Source organism: Scyliorhinus torazame, chromosome 4, assembly GCF_047496885.1.
Source record: "Scyliorhinus torazame isolate Kashiwa2021f chromosome 4, sScyTor2.1, whole genome shotgun sequence".
Classification (NCBI taxonomy): domain Eukaryota; kingdom Metazoa; phylum Chordata; class Chondrichthyes; order Carcharhiniformes; family Scyliorhinidae; genus Scyliorhinus; species Scyliorhinus torazame.
Window position 1 is genome coordinate 183,721,743 of NC_092710.1, and position 23,389 is coordinate 183,745,131.

At 43.7% G+C, this 23,389-nt stretch overlaps 1 protein-coding gene across 13 annotated transcripts in view; it reads right to left on the bottom strand.

Moving 5' to 3' along the window:
- Positions 1 to 23,389, bottom strand: part of LOC140410628 (dystrobrevin beta) — a 964,620-nt gene that overhangs the window by 638,407 nt on the left and 302,824 nt on the right. For all 13 annotated transcript variants that reach the window (XM_072498957.1, XM_072498958.1, XM_072498965.1 and 10 more), the window contains one exon: positions 11,990 to 12,057. In XM_072498957.1, coding sequence (XP_072355058.1) covers positions 11,990 to 12,056 — 67 coding nt within the window. In that variant the 5' untranslated portion in view covers position 12,057. The remainder of the gene's footprint in view (positions 1 to 11,989; positions 12,058 to 23,389) is intronic.

Consider the following 23,389-nt stretch of genomic DNA (forward strand, 5'->3'; position numbering starts at 1 on the left):
GGAGGACCGTCACCTTCATGGACTGCACCCTGTCCGCCAGGGAAAGCGGTAGCATGTCCCACCTCTTAAAGTCCTTCTCCATCTGATCCACCAGCTAAATTGAGCTTGTGCAGGGCATCCCAACTCTTAGCCACCTGAATGCCCAAGGAGCGAAAACTCCTCTCCACCATCTTAAGCGGTAGCTCACCCAGCCTCTTCTCCTGGCCCCTCACATGTATCACAAAAAGCTCGCTTTTCCCAACACTCAGCTTATACCCCAAAAAAGTCCCTGAAATCTTTACGGATCTGCATGAACTCCCCCATCCCCTCCATCGGATCCGCAATGTACAGGAGCAGGTCATCCGCATACAGTGAAACCCGAACTAGCCCTCTCAAGTATGAACTTGTTCTCTGTCAGTCTCCATACTGATTCCTCCAGTCAAATGCATGAAACTGCAATCCAGAATGAGGGCAAAGGTTATTTGTGTGATTGATGAGGCAAGGTTGTTGGAGAGACTGGGCCCCAAGGTTATTTTCCATGGTGCTGATCCTGCAATGGAGAAATTTACTAAGGTCTGGTCAAGGTTGAGCTTAATTTGAAAGGTTCTACAGACCAGTGCCAAGGTGCCAAACTGGCATTGTGCCCATGACGGGTATTGGCTCAGAAGTGCCTTTTGGTGAGGATGATTTCCATGGTACTCGGGTAGAGTTGAACTGCTGTCGGCTGGGAATCACACTCGCTCTTTGAAGGGAAGGAGCAGAAATTCCATGAGAAAGACAGGGCAGGATTCTTTGGCTATTTGCTGGCAGCGGGATTTCCTAGTCCCACCGGCAACGCATCCCCGCCGATGGGTTTTCCAGCGGCATGGGGCGGCATCATTGGGAAATCCCATTGATAAGCTGCGGGAGTAGAGAATCTCGCCACCAGCAAACGGCGCGCCTAAGTCCTCGTTAGCAGCAGTAACCGGGCTGACTCGCAATGGAGAATCCTGGCCATTGAGTTTTATAGAATCTGTTGTCACCGATATCAGAGTGGTTTGCTGAGAAAATGTCTTGGTGGTGTTTGTCATTTAATGTGCAGTTTGTGGTATGTTCAACCACAGTTTGTCTGTTAATTCACCTTTACCTCCTGTTAATTCTGAATGTTAACAGTACAAGTTAAATAGTACTGCTTGCTTTGTATCGTAAACATTTCTTCTAATTGTTTAAAACTATGGAATCTTGTGGCTTTTTATCGCTCCTATGATATCAAATTATATCTACTTTTTTTACAGTCGTTACTGGTCCCTAGCCAGACCATAATAGCATAGCAGGTCTCGTCTGGGACCTCGTCTGCAGTCAGACTGAATGTTATGAAAATAATGGGCTACTTCTAATCAAACCATGAATCTTTATATAAATCAACATTTTCACTCCTGGCCAATCGCCCATCTTCCACCCAACATCCAACTTGAGTTGACCCAAAATTGTGCTGCCCATATCCAAACTCGCACCAAATGTTGTTCACTCATCAGGCCTGACCTACATTGGTTCACAGACGGGCAATAGATCAATTTTAAAATTCTCATTCTAGTTTTCAGCTCCCCCCGTGGCCTTGCCCCTCCCTTTCTCTGTAATCTTCTTCATCACTACTTGCCTTTGAGATCTCTTTAGCCAAACTTTTGGTCACCAATCCTAATATCTATTTCTGCCTCAGTGTCCAAATTTGTTCCACAATGTTAAAGGTGCGACAGAAATGCAAGTTGATGTCAGCCAGACTCTCAACTATCAAGCAGTTGAGTCCTAAATTAATCTCACAAAGTACACTGACCTCAAATACTGGTCTTAAGTACATATTTGGAATCATCAATCAGTCAAAGCTGAACTACTTTGGCAGGAATCAACAACATTTCTAACTGATTTCGTTTATCTATTAACCCAATCTACTAATCTTTACATGCACAGTGTTCCACCACTGTAAACTATGATTCTGTGGTGAATAAACAATAGTTAGTTCATTACTTTGTTGTCTGACATTTTTAGTAATTGATAATAAAGTATTTATTCATCCATTTGGTAGCTCTACACTTCCTGATGGGAGTCTGGCAATGTAATTACAAATATAATTTAGCTAGTTTATGCAAAGCAGTTTGATGAGCAAAATGTAGACATTGACTAGTAGATGATTTGTTAGATGGTTGCCTGATGAGGAGACTCAGTGAATGGTTTTAAAATTTGTTTCATGTGCTCAATGAATATTCTTGCCAGGGTCTCAATGTGTTAAGATGGCATTAGGTAGGGGCTGATTTAGCACAGTGGGCTAAACAGCTGGCTTGTAATGCAGAACAAGGCCAGCAGCGCGGGTTCAATTTCCATACTGGTCTCCCCGAACAGGCGACTAGGGGCTTTTCACAGTAACTTAATTGAAGCCACAGTAACTTCATTGACAATAAACGATTATTATTATTATACTACTTGGCTCAAGTGCAGAGAGCTATCAGAACAGATTTGAGATGTGGATTTTCTTTTCGGCAATGGGACATTCAGTGAACCTTAAATGGTGCTTTTCCCCAAAACATACTCAATTCTGCAACAATAAACATGGATAATCTTCCCTCAGGTTTAATATAGTTTAGTTCCATGCTGACACAATAAAGTCAAGGTCGATGCAATTTGTTCCTGCACTATTCATTGTTACCTGAGAGCGCATAACGTTGACACAGCACACCTGGAACAGCGGGGGGGAAACGTTATTCCCAATGCTAATGTCCCTTGCCCTTGAGTATACACACAACAAAAGCAAATAATCCACAGGGTGGCAATTGCTGTAAATTATATTAAATCCAACACGGAGCAGATATTTATGATCAAGCATGGAGCCAGTGTTCGTTCCATCCCCAGTGCCTTTCCTACCACATTTGCTTGAGATGGCAGAATACAATCACCAACATTTAGATCCACTAACAGAAACATTCATTATTTATGCTCACTTCACACTTACATTTCGGAATTATATGGAAACCAGTATCCTGCTAACAAATCCCTCCAATTCGTCCTTAAAGATAGTACAGTAATCTGTTAATCATTAAAAATAACACAACAGTCTGTTAAAAATTTAGAACCTTATGGAGATCATGAGAAAGATTGGAAAATTGTTTGAAAATATATACCAAGCCACTTCAAAATAATGGACTCGCAAAACAATTTCAGGGATCTTTATTTTTAAGAACTGGAATTTGTTTATTCTTTTGCAATTGACCCAGGGCTTCCTACTCGTTGGGATTCACACTCGGAGCTGAATTTTCCAGGCCCCATTGGAGGCACGCACAGGGGTCCCCTTGAATTCTGCCATTCCATATATACCCAACAAATACAAGTAACGTATACTGGAATGCAGAATTGAATAAACAAATTTAAACTAACATATAATGGTAGTAAAGGAATTTATGAGTAGATTGGTCTACATGAATATAAGAAGCATTACAGGTGCAAAGGCTACCCAAAGATGAGAGCACTTTTCAACCATCCTTTAGTTGAATAATTGCTTTAGGTGAGACTGGTTATGTAGATTCATTGGGAGAGACAGTCATTGGCTTTGCTTCAAAAATCTAACACTGATGTACATCACTTTGAAAAGATAGAGTTGCTTATATTTAAGTGGCTTGAAATATGTGTCAAGTTTGCCAATATTTTTTCATCACACAACTCACTCCCAATTTCTCAATATGGACAATTCTGCTAATCGCTTCCCAAGAATAGACTACAGAATCAGTCATCAATATCAACTGATAGACACAAAACTGCTGTGAAAGTGCCAAATCAAGGGTTTAATTACTGGATCAACACAAATGATCTCTTACAGTTGCAAAGGTAAAGTAAAAATAAAGTCATCATAGTCCCAGATGACCAAAGGCTGCTTTCCCCTTTGAGGGGAAGAGCTGACTGGTGTTGATTGAACTTGAGGATCGCCACACCTCAGGCGAGGGGCAAGGTTGAGAACCAGTATCAATCTCCTCAGCAAGCTGTCAGTGTCAAAACCTGCCTTGTTCAGGTGAAGGTTTTTTGCCTTACTACAGATCTTGACCAAAATACTTCCTGTGCACAAAGTTGCTGAGTTCCAGGAAACTAGACTCCCATCCCTCCTGTTACTGAAAAAAAAGTGGATGAAGTATGGGAATACTCATGTTTAAAAAACTTCCATATGAATAGTCTTTTCCAAACTAGGTTAATGGAAATAATTAGCAAGGCTGGGTGGCAGATGTTGTTCAATGCGGTTGAGTGCAAAAATAATTAGTACGTGAATAAATAACCACAGTTCCATGCCTTTTACAACTAAGAGAATATTTTGATTGGCCTAACACAAGATTAAAATGGACAACTTCACAATGAACGCCACTGGTACACTGTAAACTGCTCAGCCTGTCCATATCACAATCCAGCATCTTGCTCCCATCCACATAAACTGTGACATCGGACTAGAGTCAGCTGCAAATTAGGCCACATAACTCTCTATTCCTTCATCCAAATTATTAATAGGAGTGAAGTAAAACTGGAGGACCAAGTTCACATATTTGGACCTCACTACTTGTCACATGGTGCCAATTAGAGAACAACCCTTCCATCCCTACTCTGCCCTTTACCTCCCAGCACATTATCAAATCACAAGGTTGCATTCTGTTCCATGCAGACTTATCTTTGCTATAATCTTTTATCAAATGTCTTCCGGAAGTCCATGTAGACACTTGCCAATTCACCATGCAAAAATGTTCAACTAGTTTAAATCAGAAATGAATCAGAAGCACATAGATCCGTAACTTCTGCAAAGTGGCATTCGCCATTGGATCGCCACTCTTGCCAGACTTAGCTGCGCTGTAATTCCTTAAGTCCCTGTCTTTCCCAACCTTCCTCACTCAGGTTGAGTGAGACAGGGGCAGGATAGTCAGGGAATAACTTGGGCGCAGAGAGGTAAGTCACTCCCCCTTTTTATGGCAGCAACTGCTGTAAAGGGGAGGTTTAAAGGGACAAATTACAGAGAGAAAGTAAGTTATAAAGTTTATGGAATTGGAGGGAAGGGGTCAGTCCTGGAAGGGGGAGGGCTAACTGGTGGAGAGGCTCGAGTCTAATATGGGGATGGTGTGTTGAATTCCCCGGCGAGTCGTGTCCCATGTGAGACTGGGTCTGGTTTTTTTTTTAAATAGTTACTCTGGAGTTAGAATTGATTTTCTTTTTCCTTCTAACTCTTTCAAAATAATTATCACGGTAAAACTGAAAGAATCATCCGAAGTCAGCAATTTGAATCATTTCTGACAGATGATTCCCAGCCCAGCGCATTTGTTCAGAGGTAATTCGTGCTTCTGGGCAATTGCCGGGTAAACCCTTAAGTGGGAACTTCCAAGAGGGATTTCCAGCACATCATAGGGGTACCTCCTAAATGCGATGCTGCTGAACCAGGAAGTTATGGGCCATTCTCTCGCTTATCTGCTAATACCTGTCCAAGTGCTCAATCACTTTTGTCTCAGATCATAGATCTTCGTAAATTCTCTGCACATTTTTCAGTGGCAAGTCTGTCTCCAGGTGGCGAGAAGTTAAGGCTTCTCCCTCCCTCCTTCTGTAAATAAATATTGCAATGATCTCATCTCTTCCTTTTAAAATCTTTATAAAACTTTTGCTCTTACCTTTGATATTGCTCAAAGTGTTTTATATTCTCTTTTTGCACTATTACTTCTTATTTTCTTTACAGCTCTCTCAATCTGCTGGATTTCCATTTTTCCTTGCATTTTGTGAGCCTTTTTTTTAAAAAGCTTGTTACCCAGCTAAACCTCGCCATAGCTCGTGTATTGATCATGGTTGTTGAACTGCACAAGTAGGACTTTTGTCTTTTAGTGGCATACATTGGTGTAATGTTGCAGCAAACACTTTTTAAATACCTCCCACTGCTTTTCTGTAGGTTTGCCCATTGGCAGCTCTGCCCAAATGGCTCCAATCAACATACTTTCACCCCTTCAAAGTTTGCTTACTGAATTTCCATAGCTTGGTTTTTGACTCTTTTCTCCCCTTTCAAGCTTCATATCATATTTAGTCATTTTAAAAAAATAATCTTTATTGTCACTTAGGCTCACATTAACACTGCAATGAAGTTATTATTTGGGAAATGCTCCACTATTATATGATACCCATACCCAAGTGGTTTAATGCTCATCACTTTAAAAAAAACAGTAGAAATCTTATTTTTTTTAAACTCCTGTTAGATATTTGTGGATTTGAGACTCATTCCAAGCACTTGGGCCTATCCTCTGGACCAAGGTTTTTCAAACTGCAGGCTGTGATGGGCGGGTAGGTCATGATTCACAGGTGGGTGTCGGGAAAGTTGCAGCGTTCCCAATCGCGGGAGAAGCAAACAATGGCCGTGACCGGCTTTTAAGAATGCTGGCTGTAACCAGCTTTTAAGTTGAGAATGCCGGCTACAACCGGCCTTTAAATATGAATGCTGGAGCCTTCCCACCAGAAGCGGCGACAGACAGCAGATCATGTGCCGACACATGCACCGACGTCACGCAACCTGCACAACCTGCTTTCCACGCAAAATCACAGAGGAGAGATTCCTCCATTTTGTCGCTGTGAGCAAGCACACCAAGGAACAGGACTGTGAGAAGAACAGAAGATGGATCATTTTGTAATAAAGAAGAGAAGGCCAGAGAAAAAACCAGGCCAGGATCTCACAACTGAATCTGCTGGAGAGAGCTGCACAGGAGAGTCCATGGCAGGACAAAGCACTGCTAGTGTGAGCTGTATCCAGCGCTCCAGGGCCTCTGGTGAACAGCCCATAAAGACAGAACAGAAATCAGGAACAAAGCAGTCTAAAAATTATTTCTTGAGGTATGACTTTGTTAACTGTGCCAATCCAAATGAGGATGCAAAACCTATGTGTGTTATCGGGAGAGAAATGAAATTTTAAAACCCTCAAAAGAACAAAGGACAAAAAAGAACAATACAGCCCTCCAAGCCTGTACTGGTAAGGCATTTGAAGTCTCAGCATGGCGAATTCAAGGACAAACCTCTTTATTTTATTTCAAAGAATGCAGCGAGAACTTAAATCATCAGCTGAAGTTCTTAGCAGAAATGTAACATTGAATGATAAAGCAAGCGAGATCATGAGGACCAAGCAAGCTCACCTGTCGCATTGAAGGAAAGTGAAAATGGTGTGTCGCAAAGGTTGGCAGGTGTGGATCGAGAAGGTCGGTCGGTGTGGGTTGCGTAATTCGGAGGGCATATGCCCCAAATTTCAGCGGTGTAGGTACTGAAGTTCGGACGGTTGGTAAAAGTGAGTCCGGGAAAAAGAATTTGAAAATCGCTGCTGGGGACTGTCACTCCATGATAGTAGTGCATGAATGAAGCACCATTGGAGTGGTATTGGAGGCCTTAACCTTAGCCAATATCAGCCTGCTCAGGTGGACAGGCTGAAGAAGAGCAGGGAAGTTCTTTTCCTATCTTGGTCAGTATTTCTCCCTGAACTAACATGACAAATAGTTTAAATAGTCATTAATTTCGGGAAATTCATCCTTGAACTCCACTTGTGATAATCATGGAAGCAGACAAAAGATGCACAGCAATGACATAACATAACTATGAAACAGAACAAATTTCAGATACATCACTAAATTACCACAGGGAGTTAAATGTATGCCAGACGGCTGGAGAGTGGCCAACATAATACTCAAAAAGAGAGATGTTGCTATGCAGGCGGGGAAGGCCCCGGGACCAGGCGGATTCCCAGTTGAATTCTATAGGAAATATATGGACTTGCTGGCCCCGCTACTGATGAGAACCTTTAATGAGGCGAGGGAAAGGGGGCAGCTGCCCCCGACTATGTCAGAGGCAACGATATCGCTCCTCCTAAAGAAGGAAAAAGACCCGCTGCAATGCTGGTCCTATAGGCCTATTTCCCTCCTGAATGTGGACGCTAAGATTCTGGCCAAGGTAATGGCAACGAGGATAGAGGATTGTGTCCCGGGGGTGGTTCATGAGGACCAAACTGGGTTTGTGAAGGGGAGACAGCTGAATACAAATATACGGAGGCTGCTAGGGGTAATGATGATGCCCCCATCAGAGGGGGAAGCGTAGATAGTGGTGGCGATGGATGCCGAGAAAGCATTTGATAGAGTGGAGTGGGATTATTTGTGGGAGGTGCTGAGGAGATTTGGCTTTGGAGATGGGTATATCAGATGGGTACAGTTGCTGTATAGGGCCCCGATGGCGAGCGTGGTCACGAATGGACGTGGGTCTGATTATTTTCGGCTCCATAGAGGGACGAGGCAGGGATGTCCTCTGTCCCCGTTATTGTTTGCACTGGCGATTGAGCCCCTGACCATAGCATTGAGGGGTTCCAGGAAGTGGAGGGGAGTACTCAGGGGAGGAGAAGAACACCGGGTATCTCTGTATGCGGATGATTTGTTGCTATATGTGGCGGACCCGGCGGAGGGGATGCCAGAGATAATGCGGATACTTGGGGAGTTTGGTGATTTTTCAGGGTATAAATTGAACATGGGGAAAAGTGAGTTGTTTGTGGTGCATCCAGGGGAGCAGAGCAGAGAAATAGAGGATTTACCGTTGAGGAAGGTAACAAGGGACTTTCGGTACTTGGGGATCCAGATAGCCAAGAATTGGGGTACATTACATAGGCTTAATTTAACGCGGGTGGTGGAACAGATGGAGGAGGACTTTAAGAGATGGGACATGGTGTCCCTGTCACTGGCAGGTAGGGTGCAGGCGGTTAAAATGGTGGTCCTCCCGAGATTCCTTTTTGTGTTTCAGTGCCTCCCGGTGGTGGTCACGAAGGCTTTTTTCAAAAGAATCGAGAAGAGTATTATGAGCTGTGTGTGGGCCGGGAAGACCCCGAGAGTGAGGAGGGGATTTTTGCAGCGTAGTAGGGACAAGGGGGGGGGGGCTGGCACTACCGAGCCTAAGTGAGTACTACTGGGCCGCCAATGTTTCAATGGTGTGTAAGTGGATGGGAGAACAGGAGGGAGCGGCGTGGAAGAGATTGGAGAGGGCGTCCTGCAGGGGGACTAGCCTACAAGCTATGGTGACGGCACCGTTGCCGTTCTCACCGAAGAAATACACCACAAGCCTGGTGGTGGTGGCTACATTGAAAATATGGGGGCAGTGGAGATGGCATAGGGGAAAGACGGGAGCCTCGGTGCGGTCCCCGAGAAGAAATAACCATAGGTTTGTTCCGGGCAGAATGGATGGGGGATTTGGAGCATGGCAAAGAGCAGGGGTAGCACAATTGAGAGATCTGTTCGTAGATGGGACGTTTGCGAGTCTGGGAGCGCTGACGGAAAAATATGAGTTGCCCCAAGGGAATGCATTCCGGTATATGCAACTGAGGGCTTTTGCGAGGCAACAGGTGAGGGAATTCCCGCAGCTCCCGACGCAGGAGGTGCAGGACAGAGTGATCTCAAAGACATGGGTGGGGGACGGTAAGGTATCAGACATATATAGGGAAATGAGCGACGAGGGGGAGATTATGGTAGATGAGCTGAAAGGGAAATGGGAAGAAGAGCTGGGGGAGGAGATTGAGGAGGGGCTGTGGGCTGATGCCCTACGTAGGGTAAACTCATCGTCCAAGTGTGCCAGGCTAAGCCTGATACAATTTAAGGTGTTACACAGGGCGCATATGACTGGAGCACGGCTCAGTAAATTTTTTGGGATAGAGGATAGGTGTGCGAGATGCTCGAGAAGCCCAGCGAATCACACCCACATGTTCTGGTCATGCCCGGTACTACAGGGGTTTTGGGTGGGGGTGGCAAAGGTGCTTTCGAAGTTGGTGGGGGTCCAGGTCGAACCAAGCTGGGGGTTGACTATATTCGGGGTTGCAGAAGAGCCGGGAGTGCAGGAGGCGAGAGAGGCTGATGTTTTGGCCTTTGCGTCCCTAGTAGCCCGGCGCAGGATATTGTTAATGTGGAAGGAAGCCAAACCCCCGGGTGTGGAGACCTGGATAAACGACATGGCAGGGTTTATAAAGTTAGAACGGATTAAGTTCGTACTAAGGGGTTCAGCTCAAGGGTTCACCAGGCGGTGGCAACCGTTCATCGACTACCTCACAGAAAGATAGACGGAATGGAAAAGAAGAAGACAACAGCAGCAACCCGGGGGGGGGGGGGGGGGGGGGGGGGGGGGAAGAATCGGACGGACTCTCAGGAATGTTATTGTATATGTATAGGCACTTGTTTTAGGTAATGTATATTGGACTGTTGGATTATATCTTTGGAGAGTATTTATTTTTGACAAGGCAGTTGCCATTTAGTTTGGTTTTTGTTTCTGTTCATATATTATTTATTTATTTGTTTAAAACTGGCCACTGTTATTTATATTGCTTTATTGTTGTTTAAAAGAAACACTACATGTTTAGCCAAAAAATCTTGAATAAAATATATTTTTTTTAAAAAGAGAGGTGTTGCTAAACAGGGTGATTATAGGTCAGTTAGCTTAATTTCTATTATGGGTGATTTTTAAAATTTTTTAAATTAAATATGAAATTACAAAATATCTAACTCAGGGTAAAATATTTCAAAGCAAACAATACAGATTTTAGTTGCGTGGATCGTATTTGACAAATCTAATCTAAGTTTTTTGAGAAGGTGAGGACAAAATTGTTTGATGGGGAAAATGCTGTGTAAGTAGAGTTTCAGAATCTCTTCGAAAAGATACCACACTGGAAAAAGATTATGGCTCATGGGATTTGGGTGAAGGTAGTAAACTGAAATAAAAACAGATTAGAAGGAAAAGAGCAGAGAATAGGAACTAAGAACAGCTTTTCAGGTTGGATGGATGTAGGTAGCAGTGTTGTAGTGTTTTGCTCTAGGCCTATTTTTGTTTAGTGCACACTTTGACAATTTGGATACAGGGCTAGAGGAAGTGGCATCTAAATCTGTACATAATAAAATAGGACGCATAGTAAATTATACTTATCAAAGGAAACTAGAAGGACAAATTGATATAAGCAAATAGGTGGCAGATAATATCAATTTCAACTAATCTGAGGTGATACCTCAGATTTTTGGTTAAATGTTAATAATTTTTCTTTGAATGTAATAAAGTTCAGTGATCCAGAATATGCAAGTTGAGATATGATGCAAAACTTCCAGGTGTAATGCTAAGAGAGTGAAGAATGAACAGCATATTTTCACTCGGATGCTGCACAGGTTTGAGGAACACAAATACAAATAAAGACTTGAAAAATTGAGGTAGCTTTCAACAGAGGGAAATAAGGAGAATAGGAGACAATTTGACAGGGATATTTAATATGAGGAAGGAATAAATAGAAAAATATTGAACAAGGAGGCATCGTTTTAGAATTAAATGTAGGAGTTTTACAGTAGAGAGCAGGACAATATTTTTTAAGAGGGATGTAGAACGCACACAGTCAGTAATTGAAGCAAAGGCCATTTCTACATTTTACATGAGATTGGATAACAGTTGAAGGAAAGGTCACTAACAGGATGTGGGAAAAGTGTGTGCACATGGGATTAGTTTGACTGCTCATGTGGAAGGTAAACTGAAAAATAGACTGGTTAGGCCAAACAACTCATTTCTGTTTTGTAATTTCTATATAAAGTCTGTTCTATTCAACACAATCCTCCATTGTCAAAGTTACCAGCTGCCAATTCTCTGCTATTGTTGAATTGGGCATACAACGGTATACAATTTCTCTCCTTTTGTGACCTGAAGAAAAAAACAACTTCTGAATACCTAATTTTCACGCAATCTCTTTCCTACCCCCAAAAATACTGGAGCTAGTTTTGAGAACTTGCCTGCTAAGAGACAGCGAATGTACATCTGCCGTTGCACAACACAATAATATTTATTTTCCTCAATAATAATTTAATAGATTTCTGAAATTGTACATTTTTAAGTTCTCATTTGAGTGATTATTTTCATATTTCAAATTGATACATACATAGCTATGTATCAAGAGATCAGCAATATTAGTGTGCTGTTATTTCATAATTACAAATACAAAGGTACTCACTCATATCCATAAATAGTTGCCTCTTCTCGGCCATGGTTTTTCCTCTTCTTCCACACTCCTCAATCATTCTAATGGAAGAAAAAAAATGTCAGTTTGAAGCAGCATATTCTGAAAACAGAATCATTTAGTGTTCACAATCCATCTGAATCATATTTTTGCACCGATATACAGCTGCAGCTCATCCCAGCTGAAAAAGCCCAAGTAAATTGCCCTACTGAATACTTCAAATGAGAACACATCAAACTGGCCAGACGTATGAATAGCACACTAATGCATGTGCCGCTGGTTACGCAAGTAATTTATTCCTCCGTAGTCATCCCAAGAGAACGCCAGTCCATGGAAATCTCTCATCCATACATTTCAGTAAACTGTGCAGCAGATCAAACTAACTAAACTGAGACATAACAGCCTCACATCTACACTCTCCCAATTTCAGAAAGACTGTTGCTTATGATTCAATTATTTTCCAACTATTGTTATCCATATTTAGGGGCAGCATGGTAGCATTGTGGATAGCACAATTGTTTCACAGCTCCAGGGCCCCAGGTTCGATTCCGGCTTGGGTCACTGTCTGTGCGGAGTCTGCACGTCCTCCCAGTGTGTGCGTGCGTTTCCTCCGGGTGCTCCGGTTTCCTCTCACAGTCCAAAGATGTGCAGGTTAGGTGGATTGGCCATGATAAATTGCCCTTAGTGTCCAAAATTGCCCTTAGTGTGGGTGGGGTTACGGGGATCGGGTGTAGGTGTTGACCTTGGGTGGGGTGCTCTTTCCAAGAGCTGGTGCAGGCTCGATGGGCCGAATGGCCTCCTTCTGCACTGTAAATTCTATGATATTTTAATATACTTGCATAAAGAGGAGTGTTTTAAAATTATTGACAACAATATTAACATTAACTCTTAAACAAGGTGATAAGAGGTTCATAGGAACAAGAGTGGGCCATTTAAACCCCTCAAACCTGTGCCACCATTCAATAAGATCAGGACATATCTATGACCCAACTCTACATGCCTGCCTTTGCCTCCTTATCCCGTCATAACTTTGAGATAACAACGATCCATCAATCTCAGCTTTAAGATCACTGATTGATTTATCCATTTGTGGAAAAGTGCTCCAAACATTGACAGCTCTTCGTATGCAGAAGTATTTCCTAAATTCATGCCCGAAAGGTTCAACTCTAATTTTTTTGACAATGCCTGCTTGTCCAAGACAGGAATTAGTTTTCCCAATCACAGGAATTAGCTTTTCCCCAATCTACTCTATTTGTGCTGTTAGTACCTTGAAAACTTTGATCAAACCGAAGTATTCCATTCCTCTCGTTATACCAGCCTTCCATTAGTCTTTCTGGTTATTTTCTGTTCATGACATTTTAATGATCTGTGCATGTAGACACCAAAGTCTCTTTGGAGTCCTTCTATCGTTTCTAGCAATGATGTGGCTATTTAGGACAAGAAATCATAACGGGAATACATGGACAGTTTTGGACATGCCATTACAGAAGTACTTTCTAATTGATGGAAATATATAATGTTGCTTTATTAAGATCACGCCAAAAATAAAATGAAACCATGAAACATTTCAATTAATAGTGCTGCTTCTTCATAGATTCCCACTTAACCTTTTCAGCTGAAGAAGATGTCCAGAGCATTGAAGGTGAATATAATTAGCTCCATGCATCAGTAAATCAGCAACAAAAGGGAAGTATTCAGAATAGGGAATGTTTTACTGAAAGTTACCAATGAAACCAAGCCAACCTTACCATTTCAGAGGGAATTAGAGCACTTGAAGAGGGAATAAAAAACATTTATTTTCAAAGAAAATAATATGAAAATGGGATGAAAATAGAAAGCTGTAATATTGAACGAGCAATAACATAAATATGTGGGCCAATTGGTTTCTGTTCGGGTTGTAATCTCCATGATGCATTATGGCATTCTCTTTGCCTTTACACAGAAAAAAATACTCTGCCGATGCTACCTTGCAAGCATGAAAAATTACCATTGCTTTGCCAATCAATTGGGGGGAAATTTACTAATGCTCTTCGGGAGGGTTTAAACTAGTTCAGCCGAGGCTTGGGAACCTGAATTGTAGCTCCAGTATACAGGAGGTTGAGAGTAGTGAGGTCATGAGTAAGGTTTCAAAGTTGCAGGAGTGTACCGGCAGGCAGGAAGATGGTTTAAAGTGTGTCTTCTTCAATGCCAGGAGCATCCGGAATAAGGTGGGGTGAACTCGCGGCATGGGTTGGTACCTGGGACTTCGATGTTGTGGCCATTTCAGAGACATGGATAGAGCAGGGACAGGAATGGTTGTTGCAGGTGCCGGGGTTTAGATATTGCAGTAAGCTCAGGGAAGGTGGTAAAAGAGGGGGAGGGGTGGCATTGTTAGTCAAGGACAGTATTACGATGGCAGAAAGGACGTTTGATGAGGACTCATCTACTGAGGTAGTATGGGCTGAGGTTAGAAACAGGAAAGGAGAGGTCACCCTGTTAGGGGTTTTCTATAGGCCTCTGAAAAGTTCCAGAGATGTAGAGGAAAGGATTGCAAAGATGATTCTGGATAGGAGCGAAAGCACAGGGTAGTTGTTAGGGGGGGACTTTAACTTTCCAAATATTGACTGGAAACGCTATAGTTCGAGTACTTTAGATGGATCCGTTTTTGTCCAATGTGTGCAGGAGGGTTCCCTGACACAGTATGTAGATAGGCCAACGAGAGGAGAGGCCATACTGGATTTGGTACTGGGCAATGAACCAGGACAGGTGTTAGATTTGGAGGTAGGTGAGCACTTTGGTGATAGTGACCACAATTCGATTACGTTTACTTCAGTGATGGAAAGGGATAGGTATATACCGCAGGGCAAGAGTTATATCTGGGGGAAAGGCAATTATGATGCGATGAGGCAAGACTTAGGATGCATCGGATGGAGAGGAAAACTGCAGGAGATGGGCACAATGGAAATGTGGAGCTTGTTCAAGGAACAGCTACTGCGTGTCCTTGATAAGTATGTACCTGTCAGGCAGGGAGGAAGTGGTCAAGCAAGGGAACCGTGGTTTACTAAAGCAGTCAAAACGCTTGTCAAGAGGAAGAAGGAGGCTTATGTAAAGATGAGACATGACGGTTCAGTTAGGACACTCGAGAGTTACAAGTTAGCTAGGAAGGACCTAAAGAGAGAGCCAAGAAGAGCCAGGAGGGGACATGAGAAGTCTTTGGCAGGTAGGAGCAAGGATAACCCTAAAGCTTTCTATAGATATGTCAGGAATAAAAGAATGTCTAGGGTAAGAGTAGGGCCAGTCAAGGACAGTAGTGGGAAGTTGTGCGTGGAGTCCAAGGAGATAGGAGAGTTGCTAAATGAATATTTTTTGTCAGTATTCACACAGGAAAAAGAAAATGTTGGCGAGGAGAATACGGAGATTCAGGCTACTAGACTAGAAGGGCTTGAGGTTCATAAGAAGGAGGTGTTAGCAATTCTGGAAAATGTGAAAATAGATAAGTCCCCTGGGCCGGATGGGATTTATCCTAGGATTCTCTGGGAAGCTAGGGAGGAGATTGCTGAGCCTTTGGCTTTGATCTTTAAGTCATCTTTGTCTACAGGAATAGTGCCAAAAGACTGGAGGATAGCAAATGTTGTCCCCTTGTTCAAGAAGGGGAGTAGAGACAACACCGGTAACTATAGACCAGTGAGCCTTACTTCTGTTGTGGGCAAAATCTTGGAAAGGTTTATAAGAGATAGGATGTATAATCATCTGGAAAGGAATTATTTGATTAGAGATAGTCAACACAGTTTTGTGAAGGGTAGGTCGTGCCTCACAAACCTTATTGAGTTCTTTGAGAAGGTGACCAAACAGGTGGATGTGGTGTATATGGATTTCAGTAAAGCGTTTGATAAGGTTCCCCACGGTAGACTACTGCAGAAAATACGGAGGCATGGGATTCAGGGTCATTTAGCAGTTTCGATCAGAAATTGGCTAGCTGGAAGAAGACAAAGGGTGGTGGTTGATGGGAAATGTTCAGACTGGAGTCCAGTTATTAGTGGTGTACCGTAAGGATCTGTTTTGGGGCCACTGCTGTTTGTCATTTTTATAAATGACCTGGAGGAGGGCGGAGAAGGATGGGTGAGTAAATCTGCAGATGACATTAAAGTCAGTGGAGTTGTGGACAGTGCGGAAGGATGTTACAAGTTACAGAGGGACATAGATAAGCCGCAGCGCTGGGCTGAGAGGTGGCAAATGGAGTTTAATGCAGAAAAGTGTGAGGTGATTCATTTTGGAAGGAATAACAGGAAGACAGAGTACTGGGCTAATGGTAAGATTCTTGGCAGTGTGGATGAGCAGAGAGATCTCGGTGTCCGTGTACATAGATCCCTGAAAGTTGCCACCCAGGTTGAGAGGGTTGTTAAGAAGGCGTATGGTGTGTTAGCTTTTATTGGTAGAGGGATTGAGTTTCGGAGCCATGATGTCATGTTGCAGCTGTACAAAACTCTGGTGTGGCCGCATTTGGAGTATTGCGTGCAATTCTGGTCGCAGCATTATAGGAAGGATGTGGAAACATTGGAAAGGGTGCAGAGGAGATTTACCAGAATGTTGCCTGGTATGGAGGGAAGATCTTATGAGGAAAGGCTGAGGGACTTGAGGCTGTTTTCATTAGAGAGAAGAAGATTAAGAGGTGATTTAATTGAGGCATACAAGAAGATCAGAGGATTGGATAGGGTGGACAGTGAGAGCCTTTTTCCTCGGATGGTGATGTCTAGCACGAGGGGACATAGCTTTAAATTGAGGGGAGATAGATATAGGACAGATGTCAGAGGTAGGTTCTTTACTCAGAGAGTAGTAAGGGCGTGGAATGCCCTGTCTGCAACAGTAGTGGACTCGACAACACTAAGGGCATTCAAATGGTCATTGGATAGACATATGGACGATAAGGGAATAGTGTAGATGGGCTTTAGAGTGGTTTCACAGGTCGGCGCAACATCGAGGGCCGAAGGGCCTGTTCTGCGCTGTAATGTTCTATGTTCTAAGATATCAGATCACTACCAGACTCCTCCGTACAATTCAAAACTGGTAAAGCTTATTGCTTTCAAACTTGATAGCTCATATAAAACAAGGCACTGATTGGCAGATTTTTAGGAACAGCACAATTCAATCCATTAGAACACAGAACAATTACATATCCCGATTAAAATCTAGAGTTTGTTTTAATTATCATTCAAAAATATATGCCTGCTTAAATGCAGACCTTATACCATGGCATCTCTTTGATTTAATAGCTTGAAATAAGGCTGATCTGGTTTTACTGATGTGCACTGCCAGCGTGTCAAAATCATATTTTAAGCAGACAGAATGCAACAAAAGGTACAAATTAAACCAATCTCGAAAGCGGCACTTGAATTTTTTTTTAATGAAAACTGCCTTAAAAAACGTTTTGTAGAAAATAATTGTAGTTTTTGTGTAAAGCTGAGGTATACATTCTTTCCAAGTATTGCATGCATATTTGATGTGTCCAGTGCCAGAGAAGTCTCAATTGTGAAGAAAACCAATGCAGTTTTAAGGGATTTTTATTTGTCTTGGTAAACATTTGAAATAAGGTATCGTTTTAAGTGGGTTTAATTTAATGTTTCGGTGAAAGGAAGGGTCAAATCTATAGTTGTATTCATGCTGGACAAAGATGTTTGGGGGGGGGGGGGGGGGGGGGGGGGAGGGGTGATTCAGTTCCAACTATGTTTCTATTGTGCTTGGAGGGCTACGGTGTGAAGAGTAAATAAGCCGCAGAGGAATGAAAGTGTTGTTTAGCAACTGGAAGCCATTTTATTTTTTGAAATGTTTTTATATATGGTACACTATGCAAGCAGTAAAGACTGTGCTGTTTGCAACGTACATATTGATTTCCTTAGTGTCGGTCACGCCCCACCCCCGCCCCACCCCACCACACACCCCTCATTGTTTGAGGGTCCTTTCCTGTACCCTTCACTGTACAATGGTCAGTTATTCGTTACTTATACATGAGCAGTGCCCCTCCTTTGTTGTTGGGCCTTTCATCTTCACCCCCTCTCTCCCTGTCCTGTGTTCAGCTTCCCTAGGGGGTCCCTCTTCCTGTGTTCTTGTTCTGGGCTCTCTGGCCTCTGTGTCGGTTATTTTCTGGTCCTCCCCTCTTTTCCCGGTAGGCTCCCCCTGCACTTCCCTGTCGTCCGTTGGCTCCTGTGTGCCCCCTACACCCCACTCTATGGACTGTTGGCTTCAAACAGGTCCTAGGACAAGTTGGTCCATGCTTTGTTAAGCCATCCTCTGAATAAAGCTTTTTTGTTCTGCATTTATCTGAATTTATTGGCAGTTGAAGAAGGACACTAGGGAGGGAGTGAACATCTCTCAACTCTGGCAGAAGAAAGACTGGTCAGGACTGGACTTGCAAAGAACCAGCTACTGCCCGGATAACCAGGGAATTTGGACAAAAAGAATGTCTTATGACGGCTGAAGTTACAAGAACAGAAACCAAGGTATTTATTGTTCTGAACAATTCAAGGAATAAGTATTTTGAGTTAATTAGACAATTGCAGTAACCAGATTTAAAGTGGAATAGCAGACTTCAGAGATAAGTCAATAGTTTGATGCCACCTTAATAGAGTCTGGGAATTGAGAGTTAAAGCAATTACTTATGAGCAGTTTGTACAGCAGTCAAAACAAGGATGGCATGGTGCACTGTGGTTAGCTCTGCTACCTCACAGTGCCAGGATCACAGTTTCAATTCTGGCCTTGGAATTTGGACTGGATTTGTTCTATTGTCACATGTACCTGTCGGAAACATTAGGGACCTTCAAGCAGCTATTGGATAGGTACATGGATTACGGTAAAATGATATAGTGTAGATTTATTTGTTCTTAAGGGCAGCACGGTAGCATTGTGGATTGCACAATTGCTTCACAGCTCCAGGGTCCCAGGTTCGATTCCGGCTTGGGTCATTGTCTGTGCGGAGTCTGCACGTCCTCCCCGTGTCTGCGTGGGTTTCCTCCGGGTACTCCGGTTTCCTCCCACAGTCCAAAGATGTGCAGGTTAGGTGAATTGGCCAATAATAAATTGCCCTTAATGTCCAAAATTGCCCTTGGTGTTGGATGGAGGTGTTGAGTTTGGGTAGGGTGCTCTTTCCAAGAGCCGGTGCAGACTCAATGGGCCGAATGGCCTCCTTCTGCACTGTAAATTCAATGATAATCTACGATTAATCTAGGACAAAGGTTCGGCACAACATCGTGGGCCGAAGGGCCTGTTCTGTGCTGTATTTTCTATGTTCTATGTTCTATGTACCGAGGTACAGTGAAAAGTATTGTTCTTCGTACAGTCCAGACAGATGATTCCATACATGAAAAAAAAACAAAGGACATACATAAATACACAATGTAAATACATAGACACAGGCATCGGGTGAAGCATACAGAATGCAGTACTACTCAGTAGAGAAGATATGTGAAGAGATCAGATCAGTCCCTAAGAGGGTCCATTCAGGAGTCTGGTAACAGAAGGGAAGAAGCTGTTTTTGAACCGGTTAGTGCGTGTTCTCAGACTTTTGTATCTCTTGCCCGATTGGAGAGTGGAATAACCCGGGTGGGAAGGGTCTTTGATTATGCTGCCCGCTTTCCCAAAGCAGCAGGAGGTACAGGCGCTGTCGTAGTGTCGATGTGGGTGGACCGGGACAGATAGTGGTGATGTACACATCTAAGAATTTGAAGCTGTCAACCAGCTCCACCTTGGCCCATTGATGCAGACACGTCCTATCCATATCCGAGATTCCTCCCACAGTCCAAATATGTACAGGTTTGGAGGGGTTCCAGAGATAGGGCATAAAAGTGGGCCTCAGTCGGATGCTTTCTCAGAGGGTCAGTGTAAACTCGATGGGCTGAATTGCCTCCTTCTGCACTGTAGGGATTCTATGGAGATCCTAAAGGGGGTGGTGTAAAACATAGCTACTGGATTTACTGTCAACTGTGGAGTTGAAGCTTTGTTTAAAGAGTCATTTGGACAACCTGGACTGAATTTCAGAATGCAAACTGCTATTGAGTAGCATTATTGTAAAATAAGATTATAAAGCATGTTCATTGGGAGTGACATTTGGAAACTCTTATGAGACAATCATCTGAGGAGATTCTGAGAAGCAATCCACAGACATTCACCTGAGTGAATTGGCCACAGCCATCTTGTGTGTTTAAAAGAATGTTGGGTTACTGAGGCCATCGTAGTTTAAGATGTATCCTGCAGTCCATGTTAATCTTTAAAGAAGTATTGCTTCATAATCCAATGTTTTCATGTTTAAAAATGTTTGTACCTTGTTTTTAAAACTAATTCGCAGTCCTCTGACTGTTCCTTCATGGTTTATTTTTAAAAAGTAACAGTTACAGTCTTTTGAACCAGGGATCCATTCTGGGATCTTCCCGTCCAGTTATAACATCAACTGGGATCGTAACACAATTTGTGAAATTACTTTTTAAATACAATGTACCAAAATTAAATTCTAAAAAAACACTTTCAATAAAATCCTTGGGCTTATTGCTGTAACATCTGAGGCACAAATCTGTGCTTGGTGTATTGTAGACTTAATTACTGATTTTAATGTAGTGGACACCTACATTCTAACTACATCAGCTCCCAAACCATATAAAGGAACAGGAAGGTGTCTTACAATAAATAAAGTAGGAAGGTACTTAAGCAGGAAATTAGGAGGGCTAGGAGAAGTCATGAAAAGTCCTTGGCAAGTAGGATTAAGGTGAATCCCAAAGCTTTTTATTCATATGTAAAAAGCAAGAGGGTGGCCAGGGAAAGGATTTGGCCACTTAAGGACAGTGGGGGTATCTATGTCTTAAGCCTGAGGAAATGGGCGAGGTACTAAATGCGTACTTTGCATTAAAGAAAAGGACTTTGTGGCTAGGGTGGGGTAGGGTGTGTGGATAGTCTGGGTCATGTTGCCATCAAAAAGGAAGAGGTATTGGGTGTTTTAAAAAGCATTAAGGTTGATAAGTCTCCTGTGCCTGATGGGATTTATCCGAGAATACTAAGGAAAGCAAGGGAGGAAATTGCTGGGGCCTTGACTGACATCTTTGTATCCTCATTGGCTGCAGGTGAGCTCCCAGAGGACTGGAGAATAGCTAATGTGATACCGCTGTTTAAGAAAGGTAGCAGGGATAATCCAGGAAACTATAGGCTGGTGAGCCTCACATCGGTGTAAATTATTGGAGAGAATTCTCAGGGACGGGATTTATACCCATTTGGAAGCAAATGGATTCATTAGCAAAAGACAGCATGGTCTTGTGAAGGGGAGGTCTTGTCTCAGTAATCGAGTTTTTTGAGCAGGTGACAAAGATGATTGATAAGGGGAGGACGGTGGGTATTGTTTACATGGATGTCAGTAAAGCCTTTGACAAGGTGCCTCATGGCAGGCTGGTACAAAAGATGAAGTCACACGGGATCAGAGGTGAGGTGGCAAGATGGATACAGAACTGGCTCGATCACAGAAGGCAAAGGGTAGCAGTAAAAGGGTGTTTTTCTGAATGGAAGGTTGTGACTAGTGGTGTTCCACAGGGATCAGTGCTGGAGCTTCTGTTGTTTGTAGAATACATAAACGATTTGGAGAAAAATGTAGCTGGTCTGATTAGTAAGTTCACAGATGACACCAAGATTGGTAGAGTGGGAGATAGTGTGGAGGATTGTCAGAGGATACAGCAGGCCATAAATAGGTTGGAGACTTGGGCAGAGAAATGGCAACTGGAGTTTAATCCGGACAAATGTGAGGTAATGCATTTTGATAGGTCTAACATAGAGGGGAAATATACAGTAAATGGCAAAACTCTTAGGAATATAGAAAGTCAGAGAGATCTGGGCGTGATGTCCACAGATCTTTGAAAGTGGCAACACAAGTGGACAAGGTTGTCAAGAAAGCATATGGAATGCTTGCCTTCATGGGACGAGGCATTGAGTATAAAAACTGGCAAGTCATGCTACAGTTGTATAGAAACTTGGTGAGGCCAGACTTGGAATATTGAGCACAATTCTGGTTGGCACATTACCAGAAGGATGCGGATGGTTTGGAGCAGATGCAGAGGAGGTTAGCCAGGATCTTGCCTGGTCTGTAGGGTGTTAGCTATGTGGAGAGGCTGAATAGACTGGGACTCTTTTCATTAGAACTATGGAGGTTGAGGTGCGACCTGATAGAGGGCTACAAGATTATGAGAGACTTGGATAGATTGGATGGGCAGGCACTCTTGCCCAGGGTGGAGGGGTCAGTCACCAGGGGGCATAGGATTGAGGTCCGTGGGGTAAAGTTTAGAGGAGATGTGCGAGGCAGGTTATTTTACAGAGGGTGTTGAGTGCCTGCAATGCACTGCCAGGGTAGGTTGTAAAAGCATTAATGACATTCAAAAGGCATCTCGACAAATACATGGATAAGATGTGTATAGAGGTATACAGCACTAAGAAGTGCTGAGGGTTTTGGCCAAGGTTGGTATCATGACCGGTAGAGGCTTGGAGGGCCAAAGGGCTTGTTCCTGTGCTGTATTTTTCTTTGTTCTTTGTCAAACATAGTGGGCGGGATTCTCCGCTCCCAGGACTAAGTGCCCGCGGCGTCGTGAACGCCGTCGCGTTTCACGACGGTGTGATCAGGGCCCGGGCACAACCTATTCTGGCCCCCATAGGGGGCCAGCACGGCGCTGGAGCGGTTCACGCTGCTCCAGCCTCTTTACGTGGCACCAAATGGCGCTGCACCAACCCGCGCATGCGCAGTTGGGGCAGCTCATTCCTGCGCATGCGCAGTTGGGCTGCGCCATCCTGCGCATGCGCGGGGAACTTCTTACGCGCGCCGGCCCCTCACCAACATGGCGCCAGGGATCGGAGGCCGGCCCGCTAATTGGTGGGCCCCAATCGCGGGCCAGGCCCCATCGGAGGCCCCCCCCCCCCCCCCGGTGAAGGAGCCCCCCTCCGTCCGTCCCACCACCCCACCGTTCCCGCTGGCAGCGACCAGGGGTAAGCGGCAACGGCGGGACTGTCATTTTTTTCGCCGGCCGCTTGGCCCATTGGGGCCGGAGAATTACCGCTCGCCGTTTGCAGCGATTCTCCGAGCGACCCGCCGCGATTCTCACGGCGCTGGTTTCAGGGGGGTGGGAGAATCATGTGCGGGTGTTGGGGCGGCATGGCACGCCTCGCGCAGCGCCCCGACGATATTCCCACCCGGCGTGGGGAGAATACCGCCCAGTAACGGTATAGTACCGACCATGTAAAAACTGACGAACAACCAATAATATAAATTGAAAGGCATCACTTGACCCGGTCATTGTTGCTATATACAACAAGCCACTCTTCCTTCTATTTTTCGCTCTAATAGAATTGAACAGAGGTTCCCAAACCAGGTTCCCTGGAATCCAATGATTTCCCGAGAGGCCT